General features: G+C 48.2%; 2 protein-coding genes across 3 annotated transcripts; both read right to left on the bottom strand.

The window, feature by feature from the left end:
• Nucleotides 1-181: 181 nt before the first annotated feature.
• Nucleotides 182-8,017, bottom strand: AOC2 (amine oxidase copper containing 2). The gene is made up of 4 exons (XM_003942737.4): nt 5,133-8,017; nt 2,024-2,309; nt 1,657-1,786; nt 182-1,309 (listed from the first exon to the last, which is right to left on the bottom strand). Exons 1-4 carry the CDS (start codon nt 6,718-6,720, stop codon nt 1,043-1,045), a joined length of 2,271 nt encoding a protein of 756 aa, XP_003942786.2. The 5' UTR covers nt 6,721-8,017; the 3' UTR covers nt 182-1,042.
• A 100-nt stretch (nt 8,018-8,117) lies between these two features.
• PSME3 (proteasome activator subunit 3) lies at nt 8,118-16,360 on the bottom strand. 2 transcript variants are annotated; one of them, XM_003942736.4, is made up of 11 exons: nt 16,080-16,360; nt 15,388-15,420; nt 15,206-15,268; nt 14,906-15,010; nt 12,715-12,763; nt 12,205-12,317; nt 11,620-11,688; nt 11,407-11,474; nt 11,254-11,308; nt 11,039-11,125; nt 8,118-9,846 (listed from the first exon to the last, which is right to left on the bottom strand). In XM_003942736.4, exons 1-11 carry the CDS (start codon nt 16,119-16,121, stop codon nt 9,766-9,768), a joined length of 765 nt encoding a protein of 254 aa, XP_003942785.1. In that variant the 5' UTR covers nt 16,122-16,360; the 3' UTR covers nt 8,118-9,765. The 2 variants fall into 2 exon arrangements, with proteins under 2 accessions (XP_003942785.1, XP_010328888.2); XM_010330586.3 differs by lacking the exon at nt 16,080-16,360 and adding an exon at nt 15,509-16,046.
• Between the last annotated feature and the right edge of the window lie 4,694 nt (nt 16,361-21,054).

Below are 21,054 nucleotides of genomic sequence, written 5' to 3'. Positions count from 1 at the left end.
CTTGGGGGAAGGGGAAGGAAAATTTCAAGATAATGCAGCCAGCCAAGCTGAGCATGAAAATGCAGCTCATCCCGGGAAGGGAGGGGATCTGTGCAGAGCGGCCTCGCTTGCCCTCAGCCCAGCTTCTTTCCCAACCCCCGACTTAGTCAGGGCCAGATGTTCTTTCCTGTAACTTCACACTATTGTTCTCCTTCCAAAGACCCCCACCCCCTGCCCCTTTCGCTTTCCAAACAACATTCCTTGGCCAGGTCTATCCCCCTACCCTCTGTCTTCCGTCGCTAAGTTCCCTGGCCAGAGTCCTTAGTATTCTCTGGAAAACCCTAGATACTTAAAATGTCAAACAATAAATTCAAGTAAAATTCCTCTCATATTTTTTATTATAAATTACATATAACATGTTCTCCAAAATTCTATCTGCTTTTCTTTTTGAACGCACATGCATAAAGAAATGTCTACTATAATGTGAACACCAGCTCTTTCTGAGTAGTAAGAGTTGTGGTATTTTTGCCTGAATATTTTAAAATCATTTTTTTATTTTTATTAATATTATTTTTTTTTCGAGACGGAGTTTCGCTCTTGTTACCCAGGCTGGAGTGCAATGGCGCGATCTCGGCTCACCGCAACCTCCGCCTCCTGGGTTCAGGCAATTCTCCTGCCTCAGCCTCCTGAGTAGCTGGGATTACAGGCACGTGCCACCATGCCCAGCTAATTTTTAGCATTTTTAGTAGAGACGGGGTTTCATCATGTTGACCAGGATGGTCTCGATCTCTTGACCTCGTGATCCACCCGCCTCAGCCTCCCAAAGTGCTGGGATTACAGGCTTGAGCCACCGCGCCCGGCTTTAAATCATTTTTATAACTTAAAATTTTAGAAATGAACAGGAAGAATGAATTAACCAAAGGGACGGATGGGGGTTTAGTGTGAGAGGAACATTGAGAGGGTGGGAATATGGGCAGTAGGTGTAATAAAAGCACATGGAACAGAAAGTGGAAACAGAGAAAGGTACCTGTGCCTAACCACGGCCCCCACCACACCCTCAGGATTAGAAGCCATGGTAGGAGAAAGGGGGCAAGTCTGGGACACAGGCTGCCAGGTCGGGGAGGCAGGCCACGGGATTGACGCTGCAGAGCCCAGAGTCCTGGCCCCTCTCAAAGTAGACGCTGCCAGGGGAGAAGATGGAGGGGTCCTCATCAAAGAAGTTATAGGGTCGGAGCAAGAAGCCAACTCTGTTCCCCAGAGTCACTGTGTTGGGGATGTCCTCGGCATGGGGAATGTGCAGGAAGCTGGCTGTGACCCAAGCCACCAGATCCTGCAGGAAGAGGGAGGAGCTGGAAGACTATGGAAGCAAGACCCAAAGAACCACCCTTCAGCCACAATCCCAGCCTCCAGCCTCAGCCTGGCTTCCACTCCGCCCCGGCTTGTGCCTATACAAGAGGAGCAATCAATGTAAGCAGCTGTGCAGGGAGCCAGGGAGCCAGTGTCCCAGAGCTAATCTCACCCCAGGAGGGATGACCTGTGTTGGTCATCAGAAAACTGCATGGCCTGTGAACCTATGAACTGGAAATCAGCCATTCCTCCTAACCTATAGCCAGAGGCCGGATAGCCAAGATGCCATGCCCACGGGTGTCCCTTTCCTCCATCCCTAGGGCAACCAACCTCTCCTAAGAGGGTTTCATTGTTGATGAAGTCAGCAAAGGCAACTGTGGGTGTCCAGATGTCATTCTGGTGATAGATGCTACTGCTCTGTGACTCCTCCTCCTTTCTCTGGGTCACCACAAGCTGGTATCTGACCAGGAATCATTGTCAAGAAGGTGGTGTTGGAAAATGCCAAGTGCCTTTACTGGCCCCAGAAGTCCCTTACATCAGATTCTGTGTGAGACCACTTCCCACTGTGTATCTAACTTGGGTGTGAGGGGAGGTACAGGGATGAATGGTAGCCGTGGACAGGGAGTTGGGAGTCTCCAAGGGCTGGGGTGGGGGAGAAACAGTCCTTCCCTTCCACCCAGTCCAGGGCCCTCCTCACCTCCCCCAGCTGAGGGCCCTCTCCATGTCACTCTCCAGGGGCATGTGTACGCCAAGGGGGCTGTGGATCTGGATTCGGTACCCACGCTGGTGACTCCACGCATTAGTCTGGTTGCTAGCCAGGTAGAGGTAGCGGGGTAGGGGACTTCCCAAGGAAAAAGCTGCCAGGTCCTCCTTTCCCAGCACCTGCCGAGTCAGCTGTGGGCGCTGTAGCCGGTGCTCTGGGTTCCAGGGGGCGGCCACAGGTTTAAACACCACGTCTTCAGCTACCACCCAGTTTTTCAGCCCTGCCAGGGTGAGGGAAGGAAGATGAGTTCCATACCAGGTAAGGTCTCTGGGCCAGATCCCTGTCTTTTCCATGATGTCCACTGCACTGGTGTGACAAAAGGTGGAGAGCATCAGAGCACACTGTGCTGGAAGCCGGGAGGTCTGGGCAAGCGGAAACTCCTATCTTCTTCCCACTTGCCTGTCCAATAGGGTAGCCACTAGCCATATGTGGCTATGAAAATTAAAATTCAGGGCCAGGTGAGGTGGCTCATACCTGCAATCCCAGCACTTTGGGAGGCTGAGGCAGGTGGATCATGTGAGCCCAGGAGTTTCAGACCAGTCTGTGCAACGTGGCGAAACCCTGACTCTACAAACAAAAAAAATCAGCCAGGTATGGAGGTGCATGCCTGTGGTCCCAGCCACTTGGGAAGCTGGGGTGGGAGGATCACTTGAGCCCAGGAGGTTGTAGCTACAGTGAGTTGAGTTCACACCACTGCACTCCAGCCTGGGCAACAGAGCAAGACCCTGTCTCAAAAAAATAAAATAAAAATGAAATAAAATAAATCCCTGAGACTAGCCACATTAAAAGCACCCAGTTGCCACACATGGATAGTGACTATTGTTGAGAGTCGTGGCACAAATATAGAACATTTCTATCCCTGCAGAAAGTTCTATTAGCAATGGACTACCAAACAGTCCCTAGACTAATTTGCTTCACAGATTCATTTTCTGAATCCCTACACTGGACATAATTAAAGCTGTTCTATGGCTGTCCCCAATAAATAGAAAGGCACATGCAGTTGACTGGTGACATTCTTTTAACTATGAAAGGGATAACAGTATTTGTCTTGGACAAGCTAGCTGAAAAACTGACTCCCGAGCCGGGTGTGGGGGCTTGTGACTCGGGAGGCTGGTGGCAGGGTGGTGCAGATCCTTTGAGCCCAGGTGCTGGAGACCAGCTGGGGTAACAGAATAAAACACTGCCTTAAAAAAAATAAAAAAGGCTGGGCATGGTAGCTCATAGTACTTTGGAAGGCTGAGGCGAGTGGATCACTTGAGACCAGGAGTTCAAGACCAGTCTGGTCAACATGGTGAAACCCCGTGTCTACTAACAAAATTAGCTGGGGTGGTGCATGCCTGTAATCCCAGCTATTCTGGAGGCTGAGGCACAAGAATCGCTTGAACCTGGAAAGCGGAGGTTGTGGTGAGCTGAGATTGTGCCACTGCACTCCAGCCTGTGTGACAGAGTTAGACTGTTTAAAAAATTAAAAAACAAACAAAAAAACTGGGCATGGTGGTGTGTGCCTGTTGTCCCAGCTACTCAGGAGGTTGAGGCAGGAGGATTGCTTTAGCCCAGGAGGTTGGGGCTGCAGTGAGCTGTGACAGCACCACTGCACTCCAGCCTGGGTGACAGTGAGACTCTGCCTCAAAAAAGAAAAGAAAATCCAATCCTTTCCCCTGGTCCCCCACATACTCCTCCCTGCTCTGACTTCACTTTTGATCTCAGCAAGGTAGGAAGTACTGTCGGTCTTTTTCAGAAGCGAGCACATTCACACCTTTGTCTGGGAGCTCCTGAGAATTCTACAGCATCCATAACCTGCGTCGCCTAACTCAGCACTTGGCCACACACTTTCTGCAGGTCTGGACTGTTAGTTCCTTTAAACGAGACCTATATGAAGGCACCTGGCACAGGAGACACTGTGCTGATGCTGGTGCCTCTGAAGCCATCCTGTGCACTGGTGCCTGACACAGCCTCTCTGGCCCACAGCCGCAGCCCATGCTGCACATGCTAGGGATCCAATAAATGTTACTTCCCAAAACCAGGCTCTTTGATGCTAAAGAAAAACTTCCAATCAGAAGACAGTCAAAATCCAAGTATGTCAAAGGATAATCTAGTTAATATGATCATTCCAATCATGCTATTAGTCCTCTCTGCCCTCCAGCCCACTGCGACCACAGTGCAAGTGCACGCATACAGACACACGCAGGCAGGCACATGTCATGAGGATGAGGAAACATCGCGCAAGAAATCCAAGTTGAGTTTACGTTGCACTATACTTTGGCAGTCACTTCCTGTCCCATCTCTCCCCACCTTCCTTAGTTTCCCTTAAAATGGAGAGGGTCCAGTGAGTTTAATTTTCTTTGTGAATCTAAACGTCTGTGATTCTGAAGTTTTTCTGTCCTTGACAAAGTCTTGCTGGAACAGCAAGTCCTCTGTGCTTTGAGCCCTTTGTGCTTGAAAAATCCCTTTCCATACCCGCACCAAGCTGTCTGCCATGTCACCAGTCAAGAGATGACAGGAATGAGATGGCCCTCCCAACCAGCAGTGGCCCTATCCTGGGGAACAACCCCAGCTATAGTACCCTCCCCTTCTCAAGCCTCCAGGTCCACCCCCACCCTGAAGACTCTAGATAGATCGCTCCCGACCTCAGCTCAGATCCCTGCTCTCCCCACCCCCACTGGCCCTCAGAAAGGAAGAAGCAAAGTGCTCCAACTCCAGCCCCATTGGGCCTCTGACAGGGCCCGTTCACCTACCCAGTGTCACTTGAGGCTAAGGCAATCATGCCCAGCATTACATTTAAACTAATTTCACAATCACAGCAAGTCCGAAGGGCTGGGCAGGGGAACACCTTTCACCTTTTGCCAGAGACCCAGTAGCCCAGTACCAGGCTGACTGCACTGAATATGCTCACAGTCCCTGCTCTGTTGCCACTGGAGCTGTGGTGCTGGAACACCTCACTCTTGCCACTCGAGATCTCAGCTTGACCTGAGAGATTCCCTTCCTTTCCCTCTGCCCACCCCACCCTACCCCCAACCTCCATCCTCATCCGCTCAGCACTCACCTGCCACATCCAGGTCCAGCTTGAAGTGGAAGGCATGTGTGTGCACCGCTCCCAGCACGTGCTCCCCCACACGGTTCCCAAACAGGAGACCCTGCTCTCCCCCTCTTAGGAAAGCGGTGTTGATATAGCCCGTAGCATGGACCCGCCCTTCAAGTGCCCCATTTGGGTAGAACGCAAAGTCCCAAATGTAGTCATAGTTGCCCACAGACGACACAGACCTGACCACAAGGGCTGAGCTGGCCAAACCACCGTAGAAATGATTTTCAAGGTAATTGTGGTGCCTTCGAAGAGGCAGTCCCTGGGCTTCCTCAAACACACACACAGCACCCGGGAGCAGCTGGACTGTCCCTTTGCCCACTAATACATGGATGTCCACCATTGTGGCTTGATAGGGGCAGTCCACTCCCCGCACCAAGCCTCGGCTGTTACGGCCAAGTCCATAGCTGCTATCCAGATAGCGAGTCACCATTGTCTTGGGTGAATCAGCACCATAGATAGACACGCACTCTTGGACACTGACTTCATAGGCCACTCGCTCACCCTGGAACCGAACATCAAAAACCCTCAGGCCACTGAACACCCCATGGCCAAAGGTAAATGACCAGAGGGAGGATACCACCAGATTTCCTTGTACACTGTATTGGGAACCCTGGGGTGAGAACTGAAGAGGGGGAGGAGGACCTGGGGAATTCTGAGGCCTCAGGGATGAAGCCCCATTTGGTGGGGGTAGAGGGACTCTAACCACTTCCAACCGGCCAGACTTAAACTCCTGTTCCAACTGGCCCAAGTCTGCATAGTAGCGCCCAAGGTAGAAGACCTGCTGGACAGCCCAGTGGGCAGGGTCCAGGGCCCCGTGGTCCAGTAGTAGCTCCAGCCCCACAGGGTGAAGGAAAATACCAACACCTGAGATGTTATGGTAGAGGGCTATCCAAGTAGCTCGGTCCCCCGAGCGCAAGCCCCGAGGGGTGGCATGCAGAACTGCCAAGGTAGAGCCATTGTAGTTGAAGGCGGAAGCCAGGAAGATGGGTGCCTTGGGTAGCTCCACCTCTTTCAGATGTGTCCACATCTGCATATACTCAGCTCTCAGCAGCGGGCGACGGTGATAGGGCAGGGGCCCACCGTGACGCTCCACAGTCACGTCCCGCATGTAGGAGGGGTGAGGCAGCGGCCCCACCACCAGCTCACTCACGTTGGGCTGGGGTTGTCCACCAAAGAGGACGATGGCCAGTGCCTCCCGGGCAGGTGGGGGGTTCCCCCTGTCCAGGTGGGCCAGGGCTGCCGCCTTGGGAGGCAGCTGCAGCTCCACTGAGAAGACACAGTTGTCCGAGGGCCGGGCCTGGGCTGCATCCACCAGCCCTGGCCCCAGCCGCTGGGTCAGAAAGCGCATCACAGCTGTCAGCTCCTCTGGGCTCAGGTCTGCAAACAGCTGGCTCTGGCCAGGGTGTGGCCAGGGCTGGGCCCTGTGGGATACAGAGGGGCAGCGGGGAGGCTGGCTGGAACCACCCGGGCTGGTCAGCAAAACATAGGCCAGGGCAAAGATGGTAATGAGCGACAGTGCCAGGAAAGCCAGGACTATCTTGAGATGCATGGCGGATGCTGAGAGTTGAAATCAGAGTTCTAACAGCTGCTCCTTCCAGTTACTGACATCAAGTCCAGGTTTATATTCACTAGGATGGAGAGAAATGGAGAAAACTCCACCCCATGGGTTGGACAGGAAATTTCTGACCTTGTTTTATGTAATTCTGTTCCAATTTTCTGTCCTGTGGTTTGGCCCAAGGCACTACTTCCACATGCACAGCCTCTTCCTCGCCCCTGAAGTCCCACTGGTAGCAGTCAGTACCAACTACTGATTTCCATCATTTAGACCAGATCAGAGGGAATCAGAGTTAACAATGCTGACCTCCAGTTTCCACCCGGAATGGGTCTCAGGAAGAGTACAAACCTCAGATGCCCAATTAAGTTCTGCAGCCTGCTTGCAAGCACTAAACTATCCATTTTCCTACCTCCTGGCAGGAGCTGCAACTCAAAGCTCCAGGATGTACTGCCTTGTTCAGCAGTAAGCACTCAATTCTGCCTGTGGCCTAACGCCAAGCCCTTAATTTGTAGTCTCAGGCCTTTTCCATCCAGTGGAGTGGTTGAGGGCCTGGCCTTAGTAATCAGGTTTGTCCACCAATCCCAGTTCCCTCAGCTGTGTAACCCTAGCGGGAATACTCATCCTGAGTCTCAGTGTCCTCATCTGTAACAAATGGATACAACTACTCTACATATTCCTTAAGATTAAATGTCATCATGCACATCAGGTACTTAACAGCCTGGCCCAGCGGGGGCACTCACAAACTGCTGGCTTTTGGTAGTCATCTCTGAAACACAACATAGCAGCTAGCTGCCCTTCCACTGCTCAAGACCTTAGACTCTTTTTACAGAGACCACGAGGGGATCACTGGAAACCAGAAGGCTACTTGCAAGGTGGAAGTTGAGGAAACTTTATTTCAGAGGGAGATAGATTCCTAGGCAGCCCTCCAAGGAATGTGAAAACCAAAACTAGAGTCTCCTCAAGAAACTTAAGACATTATTCAGGGAGGATTCATATAAGGTAAAGAAAATGACTGGGTAGGACATGCCTTGAACCAGTTCATTTCCTACACACGGAACTACAGCAGCCTCTACTGGCAGTTCATGGGTATCGCCGGGGAAGGAAGGAACAAGGATCTTCTGAAAGTAGGGAGAGAAGGCAGCTCAGGTCTGGGAAGAACTCACTTTCAGTAATTCAGAATGAACACAAATGAAGGACCCACCCTTGCTTGGTAGGCAGAAGCCTGAGTCTTTCCACTATACTGGGGAAAAGATTCAGCTTGACTGGCATCAGGACACACGACAGGATGGCTAGGTGTCCATGGAGGTGGGTGTCCGAACGTGCACACGTGAGCATGAGTACGTCCTGAGCCACCAGAGCATTGCACCAGGGTCTGCAGCTTTAGAAAGAGGTCAAAGTACCTGTATTTTTAATAATTTCTTGACATGGTAAAAGAATTTTACATTACGATCCAAGGGTGGTAGGGTGAGGAGGGGCGGCAGCGGAACAATCCAACAAAGAGAAAGGGAAACTGAGGAACACATGGTGGGAGGAGGGAAGGGTTTCAACTGGAAGCGATCTGGAGGGTGGGCGGGGGCACTGCCCAACTAAAATGCAATTGGTTTGTTACTGAGTACTATTCGTGGGAAGACAGCATCCTGACTCCTTCTCTACAGAATATTGGGAGTAAAAAAAGCCAGGTGGAAATATTATTGGGGGTTGGAAGACAGAGACAGGAAGAATAAAAGAAACAGACACTAAGAGTCACTGGCAGGCTGACTGCAGATATCAACTCTCCAGCAGTGGTGGAATAAAAGAGCTGGGGGCTGATGGGGATTAACACAAAAGCTGTTAACAATTAAGTGGTATCTCTGGAAGATTCAAGAGACAGGAGGCAACTCTTCTATAGTTTTCACTTGCCTAGCACATTTCCACATACACAAACATGTATATGCATGTGTGTGCATGCACACACACACACACACCCCAATGACTGCTTTCCCTGGAGTCCCAACACTATATATAAGAGAAGTATTTCCCAAAAGGAAAGCCCAACATGAGCAGCAGCATCCGGACCTCACACCTGCCGACACCTTCACCCCAACTGACAACTGCCTGGGAAAAGGCAAACAGGAGTCAAAAGGACCAGCTTTTGCAATAATGATAATAAGGACTGAGTCAGAGAGGGACAGGCCTTCTCCTAGTCCTCTGCTTCTCATCTCTGTGTTCTCCACCAACTCACCCTGGGTACCAACAGGCTACAGTATTAGGAGGGAGGACAGGCCCAAGATGTTTGTCTGGGTAGATGACAACTAAGACAACCATCACCTCCTGAAAGGTATGTGACAGGGATCATGGAAAGAGAGGGTATGTTAGGTAATGGAGTAGGAGGGTGTGTGCGCATGTCTGCATGGGTGTATACATGCATACACATATGTGCATGTGAAAACCCCCATTATAAAAACATCTGAAGGAGCTTGGGAATTGACTGAAGGCCTAAGGTGTTTCTCGTCATGATCAAGATTCAAGGTGGGATGTACACAGATGTGAAGCCCTAAGTCATCACCAGGGCAACTTGGGAGGATCCAATGCCCATAGAGGAAAGAGACAATAACCTCATGTGAGGAAGACTTGATCCCCCCTCCCCACCACCCCAGTTCCTAAAAAACACCTGGCACTTTCCCTCCAATTCCCTCAGCTTTTAACCAACTAATCATCAAAAGGAAGAAAACATAAAGCCCAAGACACAGGAGGGAGAGGAGAGTGGAAACACAAGTATTTTTGTGCCAACATCCTGCACACACAAACCTGGAGTTCTCCAGAAATTAGGACAGGTTGGGTGTGGGGTATTAGGGAAGGAAATAGAAGAGTTCCTGAGGCCTGAAAAAAGAGGTAAACACATCACAGAACTAGATGAGAGTTTCATTAGACTCTAACTAAAAACAGAGAGGTGTGATTACTATTTCCAGCCAGTTTCCCCATCACGATAGTCATGTAACAAACCAAGGCAATGTCGGTCTTGAGCCAGACTCACAGAGTCCCCTGGCCCTGGCCCTGGCCTCAGTACAGAGTCTCTGCATTGCTGCTCCGGGGCCGTTTGATCTTCTCGATATTTTTCAGGATCATGTCATGTAGAGTGACCTGGGAGAAGAGGAATCAGGAGAATCACACATCTGTACAAGCTTACCTCACCAAGAAAATGAGAGACCCCTCCACAAATCCCCAAGCAATCATTTGCATACAGTAAGTCCTTAATGTCATCAATAAGTTCTTAGCAACTTCGACTTTAAGCAAATCAACGTACAGCAGGTAAACAAACCAAGTACAGAAAGTCCCCAGATAACATGGTTTCGAACAATGTCACTTTGTTCAATGTCGTTTTGTTACAATGCTAATGAAAAAAATCTTGGTTTTGACATACATCATTTTTAAAGTCTCAGTTTCTAAGAGCCTATGGACAATGTTAAGTGAGGACTTCCTGTAATTCTAATCTCACTAGAGCCTGCATTCAGGGAGGCAGTGCCACCTCTCTTACACTACAACTGGGTGTAAATGGGTATTTCCAAGGCCCCAAGTGTCTAATAACAACTAACATGTATTGTGCCCTTAACATAGTGAGAATTGCACCAAGTCCTTTAATGTGTTATCTCACTTATTTAAAAAAACAAAACAAAACAATTTTGTGCAGCAGGTACTCTTCAGTCCCCCACACCCCTTATTAAAATCGGAGTTTCAGTATTGTTGCCCAGGCTGGAGTGCAGTGGTGCGATCTTGGTTCACTGCAACCTCTGCCTCCTGGGTTCAAGCGATTCTTCTGCCTCGGCCTCCGGAGTAGCTGGGATCACAGGTGTCTGCCACCATGCCTGGCTAATTCTTTTGTATTTTTAGTAGAGACAGGGTTTCACCATGTTGGCCAGGCTGGTCTTGAACTCCTAACCTTGTGATCCACCCACATCAGCCTCCCAAAGTGCTGCGATTACAGGTGTGAGCCACCGTGCCTGGCCTCTTCAGTCCCATTTTAAAGAAGAAATTGAAGTTTGAGCTTGAACAGTTTGTTCCAGGTCACACAATACAGGTAGACCCGGTTGCAAACCTAAGTCTGTCTGACTCTGACACCCGTATCTTAACCATACTATATTGCACACCCCTCCACTCAGGTAGAAAGCAGTGAGATATCCTGCTAGATGACTTCATGGTTGTCAACATTGAGTTGATGAACAGAATTTGCTCTACTCATTTTACCTCAGACCCTCATCTTAGCCCTTCAGAAAATTTCAATATTCTCAACTAAGAGAAACCACAGCAACTATGGACAAGGATTGAGGTTACTCACATATTGATTCCTCAGCTCTGATATGATGAGCCTAAGGCTGATATATTCTTTCTCATCGATCTCTGTCACGGTGCGGCGATAGTCCTCCTGCAAGGAGAGTAGAGGAAAAAGCTAAGTCCCCGAGGCCCAGCTGCTCCCAGACAGCTCCTTTCCAGTAGCAGTCACTCTTCACTATGCTGCCACCTCCACCCTCAGGCCACAAACCCCTTACTTACCACATGGGGATATTTAGCTATTTTAGAAACCAATTTGGCTCTTGTAATATAATATCTGGAAGGAGAGAGAAGAGGAGGAAGCTGCAGGAAACCCTTGATGATGCCCACCACCTCATCAGCCCCCAGTGCCTCGCCAAGCCCAAGCAGCCCTACCTAGAAATCTGATCCAGATAAGATGCAGCTTCACTCTCAACAGTTCTTAGTTCTGCAACTGTTTCCTCCTAAAACAAACAAACAAACAACAGGTGCATCAAAAGCCATGTCATCCATAGCAGCCCCAAAGAGAAAGGGAAGAAAGATAAGGCAGGAAAGATGAGAGCATCTCTCCCAAACCTCTCTTCCTAGTTCGTGATGCAGGTACATTACCTGAATGGACACCCCAAAGTTGTTTCCATCTTCTATCCTGGGAATCAGGAGCTGTACCCACATTTTCACCTGGATGCCAAAAAATATATGAAGACCTTTGCCTGAAGGCTGAAGCCATGAAGTACACAATTCAGACTGCTGGGACCAGAGCCAGGAACAGAGAAGTCAAAATACCTGGTCTGGCCAGGCATGGTGGCTCACGCCGGTAATCCCAACAAATTGGGAGGCCAAGGCGGGTGGATCACCTGAGGTCAAGAGTTTGAGACTAGCTCGGCCTACCATGTTAAAACCCCGTCTCTACTAAAAATACAGAAATTAGCTGGGTGTGTTGGCAGGTGCCTGTAATCCCAGCTACTCGGGGGGCTGAGGCGGGAGAATCCCTTGAACCCAGAAGGCAGAGGTTGCAGTGAGCCAAGATGGCTACACTGTAATCCAACCTGGGTGACAGAGCAAGACTCCATCTCAAAAAACACACACACACAAAACCTAGTCTGTCAATTCCCACACCACCCCTACACCTACTGTTTTTTGTACTTCAAGTGGGGTACTTGGGGCAGGCCCATAGGTCACTAGCCTGTGCCTCACCGTGTTACATTTTTCAATCAGCAGCCGGATCTCAGGTTTCACTTTCTCAATAATGTCTACCAGCTGCTGGTTGCTTTTCAGCATCCCATTGGGCATGACAAACACCTTGGTTCCTAGCAGAGATACAAAAGTCAAACGATCAGGGAAGAGGAAAGGACACAGCATCCCCTACTTTTCTCTCATTTTCCCTACACCTATCACATGCTATGAACTCTGCCTTCCATTTGTCACAATCCTACCATGACACCACTGTGAGAATCAACGAGAATGGATGAACAAAAGAACAACAGATGAGCATCTAAAATATGACAAAAGCCTTAAACTCTGTTTATTGGAAAACCAGATTTAGAGCACTAAATAATGAGCACGTTTGGAGGAGCTGGGAATGCTACTTCTGGGAAATAAGATTAGATCTTGCTTCCTGGTCAGGAGAACACTAGATCCATCCTGCTTCTCAGGGCTGCAAGTCAGGGGTGGGGTGAGGGGAGAGGAGGTAAGGGTGGCTCTTACCTTGGAAGGCTTCTTCACACTCATCCAACCTTCGCTTCTTATAAGTGGGCTATGGATACAAAGAGGCAGAAATAAGCCTGCTTTTGACACCCACATCTCCATCACAAGATACTTCAAACAAGTTTAATCCCTTCCTCAGCCTCATAGCTTGTGTTATTAATTTCTGTACAATTTCCTAAGTACATATAAAGCTTTAAGAAAAGGTTCCTGGAGGCTGGGCGCAGTGACTCACACGTGTAATCCCAGCTCCTTGGGAGGCCCAGGTGGGTGGATGACCTGAGACCAGCCTGGTAAACATGGTGAAATCCCATCTCTACCAAAAATACAAAAAATTAGCCGGGCGTGGTGGTAGGCACCTGTAATCCCAGCTACTTGGGAGGCTGAGGCAGGAGAATTGCTTGAACCTGGGAGGCAGAGGTTGCAGTGAGCTGAGATCACACCACTGCCCTCCAGCCTGAGTGACAAGAGCCAAACTCTTCTCAAAAAAAAAAAAAAAAAAAGAAAAAGAAAAAGAAAAAAGATTCTTGGGCTGGGCGCCGTGGCTTACGCCTGTAATCCCAGCACTTTGAGAGGCCGAGGCATGCGGATTGCTTGAGACAAGCCCAGGCAATGTAGGGAAACCCCATCTCCACAAAAATTACAAAAACTAGCTGGACATGATGGCACATGTGCCTCCAGTCCCAGCTATCTGAGAGGCTGAGGTAGGAGGATGGCTTCAGCCCAAGAGTTTGAGGCTGCAGTGAGCCGAGACTGTGCCACTGCACTCCAGCCTAGGTGACAGAGTGAGACTCTGTCCTCCCTCAAAAAAAGAAAGGGTTCTTGCCACAAAGCAAATTATGCTCTAGTTGGGAAGACCAATCTTTCCAGAAATACAAGACATTAAGTATTATAAAGAATAGGAAAAACGAACCAATCAAAGCAGGGAAGGCAATTAAGGGAATATGTACAAATCTGCTGGTTCCACAAAGGAGCACATTGTTCAGTCAACAAACATGTATTTAGCAACTGCCATAGACCAGGATCAACACTAGGTGCTGGGAATACAAAGATTAAGACAGTTCCTTCCAGCTGGACCACGGTGGCTCATGCCTGTAATCCCAGCACTTTGGGAGGCCAAGGTGGGCGGATCACTTGAGGTCAGGAGTTCGACACCAGTCTGGACAACATGGTGAAACCCTGCCACCACTAAAAATAAAAAAATTAGCCAGGCGTGTTGGTGTATACCTGTAATCCCACCTACGCAGGAGGCTGAGGAGGGAAAATCACTTGAACCTGGGAGGCAGAGGTTGCATTAAGTCAAGATCGTACCACTGCACTCTAGCCTAGGCAAGAGTGAGACTCTGTCTCAAAAAACAAACAAACAAAAAAGAAGATAGATTCTGCCTTCCAGATATACAAGTTCCATCAGTGACGCAGTACTACAGACAATAATACAGTATCATCAGTGTTCTAACAGCATGTGGACACATGACTGATAAGGACGAGGTGTTAAAAATGCAGAGCAAAGACTATGATTGCAGTTTTACAGCAAGAACAACTTTGTATTCCATAATACTACTCAGGACATAGTAAAAAGGTAAGTAAAGTCTTCTTCAGAGCTATGGGAAAATCCAGGTAACCTGATGAAGCCAGTTTTATTTGAAACTCACTCTAACACTGAGAGTAGCATTAGCATATTGACTTCATGTCACAAATGAAACTCAGGGTCTAAAAGGAATATACTAGAGGCCCCATGCAGTGGTTCACGCCTGTAATCCCAACTCTGGGAGGCCGAGGTGGGCTGATTGCTTGAGCTTAGGAGTTGAGACCAGCCTGGGCATCATGGTGAAACCCTGTCTCTACAAAAAATGCAAAAATCAGCTGGGCATGGTGGCGCACTCCTGTAGTCCCAGCTACTTGGGGGGCTGAGGAGAGAAAATCGCTTGAGTCTGGGAGGTCAAGGCTGCAGTGAGCAGTGCCTGAGCTGCCACACTCCAGCCCGGGGAAAAAAAAAAAACAGTGACACTCTTTCTCAAAAATAAATAAATAAATAAGAAATAAAAGGAGTACACTAGAGTCATCATGTCTATAACAGAGTCCTGGTTCCCAGGTCCAAATCCCACTGTTCCCTCTGTACATGTTAAACTGACAAGGAAAGAGAGGACAGAGGACCTACTGCTCAAGAACACAAAGATAAACATAGGACACTTACACCATCCAGTCCATCATGGCTATTGGTGAGAAGAATGGGGTCAGGGACTGGGAGATTCATGTCAGAGTGGATCTGAGTTAGGTCATGGATGTTTAAGATTGGTTCCTGAAAGACACCCACCCCAAAACATTAATCTTTTCAAGTTGAGCAAAGAAGTATTTGATTTGAAGGGCAAGAAATGAAAGTGCTTTTACAGTTTAAAAAAATAAAAAGAAGAATCAACACACAATTTGTCCCACTTGACAGTAGTACCAGGGCCAAAAATATTGGGGAATCTGAGGAAAGAAAAGGGTCTCTCACCTTCAGAAAACTATCAAGTTCTAATAACTTCTTTGGGAAAAAATTTGCCACCAAGTCTTCTGCCTAAAGAGGGAAAATACAGCTGAATTAGTATCTGTGGGAAGGTCTCTCTCTATATAGATATCTCCTCTTTGGGAAACTCTCAATTAACCAACACCTATTTTTCTATTTATTTCACTCACCTCACTTGTGATCCGCTCCCTGAAAGAATCAACCTAAAATTAACAAAGAGAGCAATTGAGTACCTGGTGACAGAGGTAAGAGCAGGATAGAGAATCCCAAATCCAACTGTCTTTCCCTCACCTTGTAACTGTAATAAGAAGCTGAGAGGCCCCCAGACTGCAAATACTTTATTTTTTTGAGGACCCATTTTTCCATCTCAGGAGAAGGACGCAGGGCTTGAGGGCAGCACCTGCTTGTCTCCTCTCCTCTCCCTCCCTGTGTCTGATGCTGTCTGAATTTCATAAGCAGACAAAAGATAGGTAGTTAGGGGAGATGTGAGCTCACAAACGTGCCAACCCCCACCCAGATCTGGCCTATGATACGAGGCAGACCAGCCACCAAGGGCAGGGGCAGTGCCCGGGTACGTTGCTGGGCTGGGGGATTTCCAGCTGTCACCGGCCTAAAGCCCTGAGTCCAACACGTGTTCGCGGAGGTGTCCCCCGCACTCTTCATCATCAGACGCGGTACAGAAAGCCATCCTATATTTTCTTCTCCCGCGAAGCCGACCCCGGGAGCTGGGGGCTGGGCTGAGCCGAGCGGAAGCTCAGAGCTGGTATCCCCAGGGAGACAAAGACGCCATGGGGGGTAGGAAGCCGTTCAGACTGCTGGGGGATCAAAGCGAGGGGCAAAAAGGCCGGACCGGTGCCGCTACCTTGAGCTTCACTTCCTGATCCACCTTCAGCAACGAGGCCATGGCCGAGCCGGGCCGTGTCCGATCCGCTGGACACCGGAGGCGCTGTGGACTCCGGGGAGGGGGCCAGAGGTACCTGCGGAATCTCGGCTGACCTCGGGACCCGGCCGCCCTCACTGGCTCACTCACTGCTCGCTTGTTCCCTCCCTCCGTGCCGTCCGCCCGCCCGCCGGCAGCCTGCTGCCTGGTCGCACTCTCGCTCGCCCTCCCGGCTTTCGCCGCTCACGCCGGAAATTGCGTCACAGCCAATCGCCGAGACTTCTGCGAGGTTGTGCACGTGCCCTGCGCAGCCGCGATGAGACTCGGCTTTGGACGTTCCGGGCGGGGTTCACAAGGTCCGGGGCAAGAGTCAGATAGGGTGAAGTAAAAGGGAGAGCGGTGGGCGATGGTGCACTGAGAACTGAGCTTCCGAGGGACTCGGAAACGGTGTGACCCTCTGTTGGCCCAGAGCTCGCCTTCACTGAATGGAATTTCTCAGCTGCTGCAGTCCCGAGGACAACGCCGTCGCGCCCCAGTGACGTAGGCTCGGGGAAGTCGCGGACCCGGGTACTGGGTTCTCGGGGTGTAGTCCCTGATTCCCGCTGGCTCCGCCGAGCGTCAAGTGTTTAGGCTAGAGCGGAAAAGACAAGTGCCGTTGTTATCAAGCTTTCCTGGTACATTTCTCTTCCACTGATTCTCGTAAGCTTCCAGACCTTAAATGGGCAAATTGTCTAATGGGCAAATTGACGGCCAGAGTAGGGTAGGGCTTGTCCAAGGCGTTTCCAGTACATCCTGAGCCAGAACCCGTATCTCCTAACTTCCACGGCAATGCTGTATCTATTTTTCTAATGGAAGCTTGAGACTCTACCTTTTCATTCACCCATTAATTCGACCTCTCGACATTGGATATTTCGTTCAATAAGATGGGCTAGGGCACTATCTCAGAACCTAGAAATATGTGAGTCACATACGTAGGCTGGAATCTTCTAGCAGCCACGATTAAAAAGTAAAAGAAACAACTGAACATTTTAGTTATGTATTTAACCCAGTTTATCCAAGTATTTCAACAAGTAATCAACATTTTAAAAATCCAGATCTTATGCATTCTTTTCTCATACCAAGTCTTCAAAATCCAGTGCATATTTTATACGTAACTGCACATCACAATAAGGCAACACCACATTTGCTGTCAGTGGTCAGTAGCCACATGTAGTTGGTGGCTTCTGTATTGAACAGCACAGCTCTGGGAAATCAAAGGCAAACAAGACTCAAGGTGGCTGGCTCCAATGGGGCATAATATTGGAAAAACACCAGAAAGTAAACTGACAAGTTAGCTGCAAAATTTGATAAATGTTAGGAAACAAGTGGCAGACATGAAAAATACCAGAGATATATTTTAGATAGAATGGCCAAGGAAGGCCTCTTTGAACAAGTGACAAGCTGTGATCTAAGGATATAAAGAGGTTAACATGGGAAGAGTGAGAAGAAACTTGAGAGGTCTAAGTGCAGCTCAGGTAAATGCTCTAGGGAAGGAAAGAGATTGTCTTGCTGTCTTGAAGACAAAGACCAGTGAGCTGGGGGTGAGGAGGGTTGTTAGTAAACAATCTAGATTAAGTGCAAAAAAGCTCATCAGATTTATATTTTGGGGTCGCTCTTGCTGTTGAACATTTATCCTAGTCTGCCCACTCTACTGTGCTATCCCCTGTCTTGAAATGAGGGAAATACACAATTAAATGTAATGAAGAACAGAACACTGACTATGGCCTTTGGAATCAGAGACCTGGGCTTCAGATCCCACCTCAGCTCCTCACTAACTGGATGGAATCTTGGGCAAATTATTGAAATGCTGAGTCTCAATTACCTAATCTGTAAAATGGAATTTTAATAATTAGTATATAATTTTGTAGTGGTGTGAATATTAGAAATAATATATGTATGGCCGGGCACGGTGGCTCAAGCCTGTAATCCTAGCACTTTGGGAGGCCGAGATGGGTGGATCACGAGGTCAAGAGATCGATACCATCCTGGCCAACATGGTGAAACCCCGTCTCTACTAAAAAAACACAAAAAATTAGCTGGGCATGGTGGCGCATGCCTGTAATCCCAGCTACTCAGGAGGCTGAGGCAGGAGAATTGCCTGAACCCAGGAGGCGGAGGTTGCGGTGAGCAGAGATCACGCCAGCCTGGGTAACAAGAGTGAAACTCCGTCTCAAAAAAAAAAAAAAGAAATAATATATGTAAAACAATTAGCACAGTGCTTAGATGCAAAATAGCCACTGTCAGATGAGTAAGTGATCTGTTAGTGCTTAGCATAAAGAGGTTACTCCTTAAATAACAGTAATTATGGCCAGGCATGGAGGCTTACGCCTGTTATCCCTGCACTTTAGGAGGCCGATGGGAGGCTGAGGCTGGTGGATCACCTGAAGTCAGGAGTTTGAGACCAACCTGGCCAACATGCTGAAACCCTGTCTCTACTAAAAATACAAAAAGTTAGCTGGGCATGGGGGCGGGTGCCTGTAATCCCAGCTACTTGAGAGGCCTAAGGCAGGAGAATCACTTGAACCCAGGAGGTGGAGGTTGCAGTGAGCTGAAATTGCGCCACTGCACTCCAGCAAGGGCAACAAGAGCAAAACTCCATCTCAGAAAAAAAAAAAAAAAAAAAAAAAAAAAAAATAGAGTAATTATCTTCATTCCTGCTTTCAAGCTCAAAGTCCTTTTCAGCTTATACAAGGCCACATATAACATAGCCCATACTATCCATCTTGCTCATAAACATCTAACAGTTTTCCCCCTTTTGCCTCTGTTTTTTGTTAACACATTTCCCTGGGAACTTTTGAGATCTGATTTGAAACTTAACTTCGGGAATTATTTCCCACATTAACTACATCCTATTTTAAGTATGCCACTATTCTGTATTTCTTTCAGAATTTGTAACTTCAACTGGAAAACTTAATGTTTGTGCCTGTTAAAATATGCTTTGTTCTCAAATAATTATGTTTTGTCTCCTTCAAGTAGGTTATAAGACAGATACACATTCTTTATTTCCCTTCCTCCTCCCCATCCAAATGTTTTATATAATACTCCATTCATTCACTTGTTTATTCAGTGAACAACTGGAGAGTACCACTCCATTTAACAATAACTATTTATTTCTTGGTGCTTACAAGTCACATGTGATCACTGATGACTGATCTAATTTTAAATTCATGTCCCCAAATCTCAAATGAGTGCACAACACTACCTGAGCTCCTACTACGTGGCTCCTGACACGTTTGCTCTCCCACCCTCCCAATGACTGTCATACTTTCTCATCTCCCTCAACCTCCAGTATTCCTTCTCTCCCACCTCCAATTTATGTTCTGAGCTGATTCCTTATTGAGAAACAGAAGCAAATGAGAGCTTCCTCATCATCTCACCACCAAATCTGCCAGTCTGCAAAATGCTTTCTGCTTTTCCTCCTCTTTCATTGAAGGAAGCGTACCTGTTCCCATCTCTTCCTTTTGTGCTTTGGATTCCATCTCCTTTCACTTTCTTAATGTCTGTGCCCATGATTAGCCCCTCTTTTTCCTACATCACATTTATCCTCTGCTGGGTCATTTCCAGACATGACCAATATCCCCTGTCTTGAGAAAAACCCTCCCCTGAACCCAGGTTCCTCTGTAGCTATCCCACCCTTTCTGTGCATTCCTTTCTGGCAAGACCTCATGCCCCATTACTCCATTCCTCTCTAATCAGACTTCCCAACCCTACTTTTTCACTGATACAGTTTTTGTTAGGTTATCAGTGACTTTCATGCTGACAGCATCAGTGATCACCTCTCTTCTTATTTGAACCTCTCAGTAGTACTCAACACATTAGCTACTCCCCTTCTTAAAATACACACAGCAACCTGTTCTGATCTTTGTAAAACCTCAACAGAGGTTTCCCCATTTCCTTTGCTGGGTCTTTCTCCTCTGCTCCACTTCTTTTTTTTTTTTTTTGAGACAGAGTCTCGCTCTGTTGCCCAAGCTGGAGTACAGCGGCGCAATCTTGGCTCACTGCAATCTCCACCTCCTCCCAGGTTCAAGCAATTCTCCTGCCTCATGTGCCCAAGGAGCTGGGATTACAGGCGTGTACCGCCATGCCCAGCTAATTTTTGTATTTTTAGTAGAAATGGGGTTTCACAATGTTGGTCAGGCTGTTCTCAAACACCTGACCTTATGATCCACCCACCTCAGCTTCCCAAAGTGCAGGGATTACAGGCGTAAGCCATCACATCCAGCCCTCTGCTCCACTTCTTAATGGTGGCATGCTCCAGGAGACTTATGTCCTTTATTCTCTGCTTACACTTTCTCCCTAAGAGGATCTGTGCTTGTTCATAGCTTTAAATGTCATCTGTATGCTGATTTGAGAGCCCCAAATTAATGTCTCCCATCCTGACATCTTCACTGAGTTACAACCATCTATTTGATATTTCTGCTTAGAAACCTAATGAGCATATCAAACTTAACATGGCCAAACCGGAATTCTTGATTCTCCCACACACCGGCGATTTTCCTATTCTTTTCCATCTCAGTAACTGACATAACTGTCCACCTGGTTGTTCAAACCAAAAACCTAACAGTCAACCTTGATTCCTCTCTTTCCCTCATGTCTCCACATTCAACCCATCAGCAGGTCCTATCAGCCTTCCCTGTGTGAGAGTGCTTTCCCCCATCTCTTCACTTGTTACCCTGGACAAAGCCACTGTCATCCTTTGCTGGGACTATTGCATTGGGCTCCTGTCTGGTCTCTCCACTCGTGCCACCCCCCAACAACTATTACATTCTATTCTTCACTCAGCACCCAAAATCTATCATTCATTCATTAATTGGCTGTTGCTCAAGTGATCCACCCGCCTCAGCCTGCTCAGGAGCTAGGATTACAGGTGCACATCAGGTCAGCTTTAAATAATCTTTTAATATGTCAATCACAGTTA

Source organism: Saimiri boliviensis, chromosome 17, assembly GCF_048565385.1.
Source record: "Saimiri boliviensis isolate mSaiBol1 chromosome 17, mSaiBol1.pri, whole genome shotgun sequence".
In the NCBI taxonomy this organism is placed as follows: domain Eukaryota; kingdom Metazoa; phylum Chordata; class Mammalia; order Primates; family Cebidae; genus Saimiri; species Saimiri boliviensis.
The sequence above is the reverse complement of the archived record's forward strand: the minus strand, read 5'-3'. Positions and strand labels throughout refer to the sequence as shown.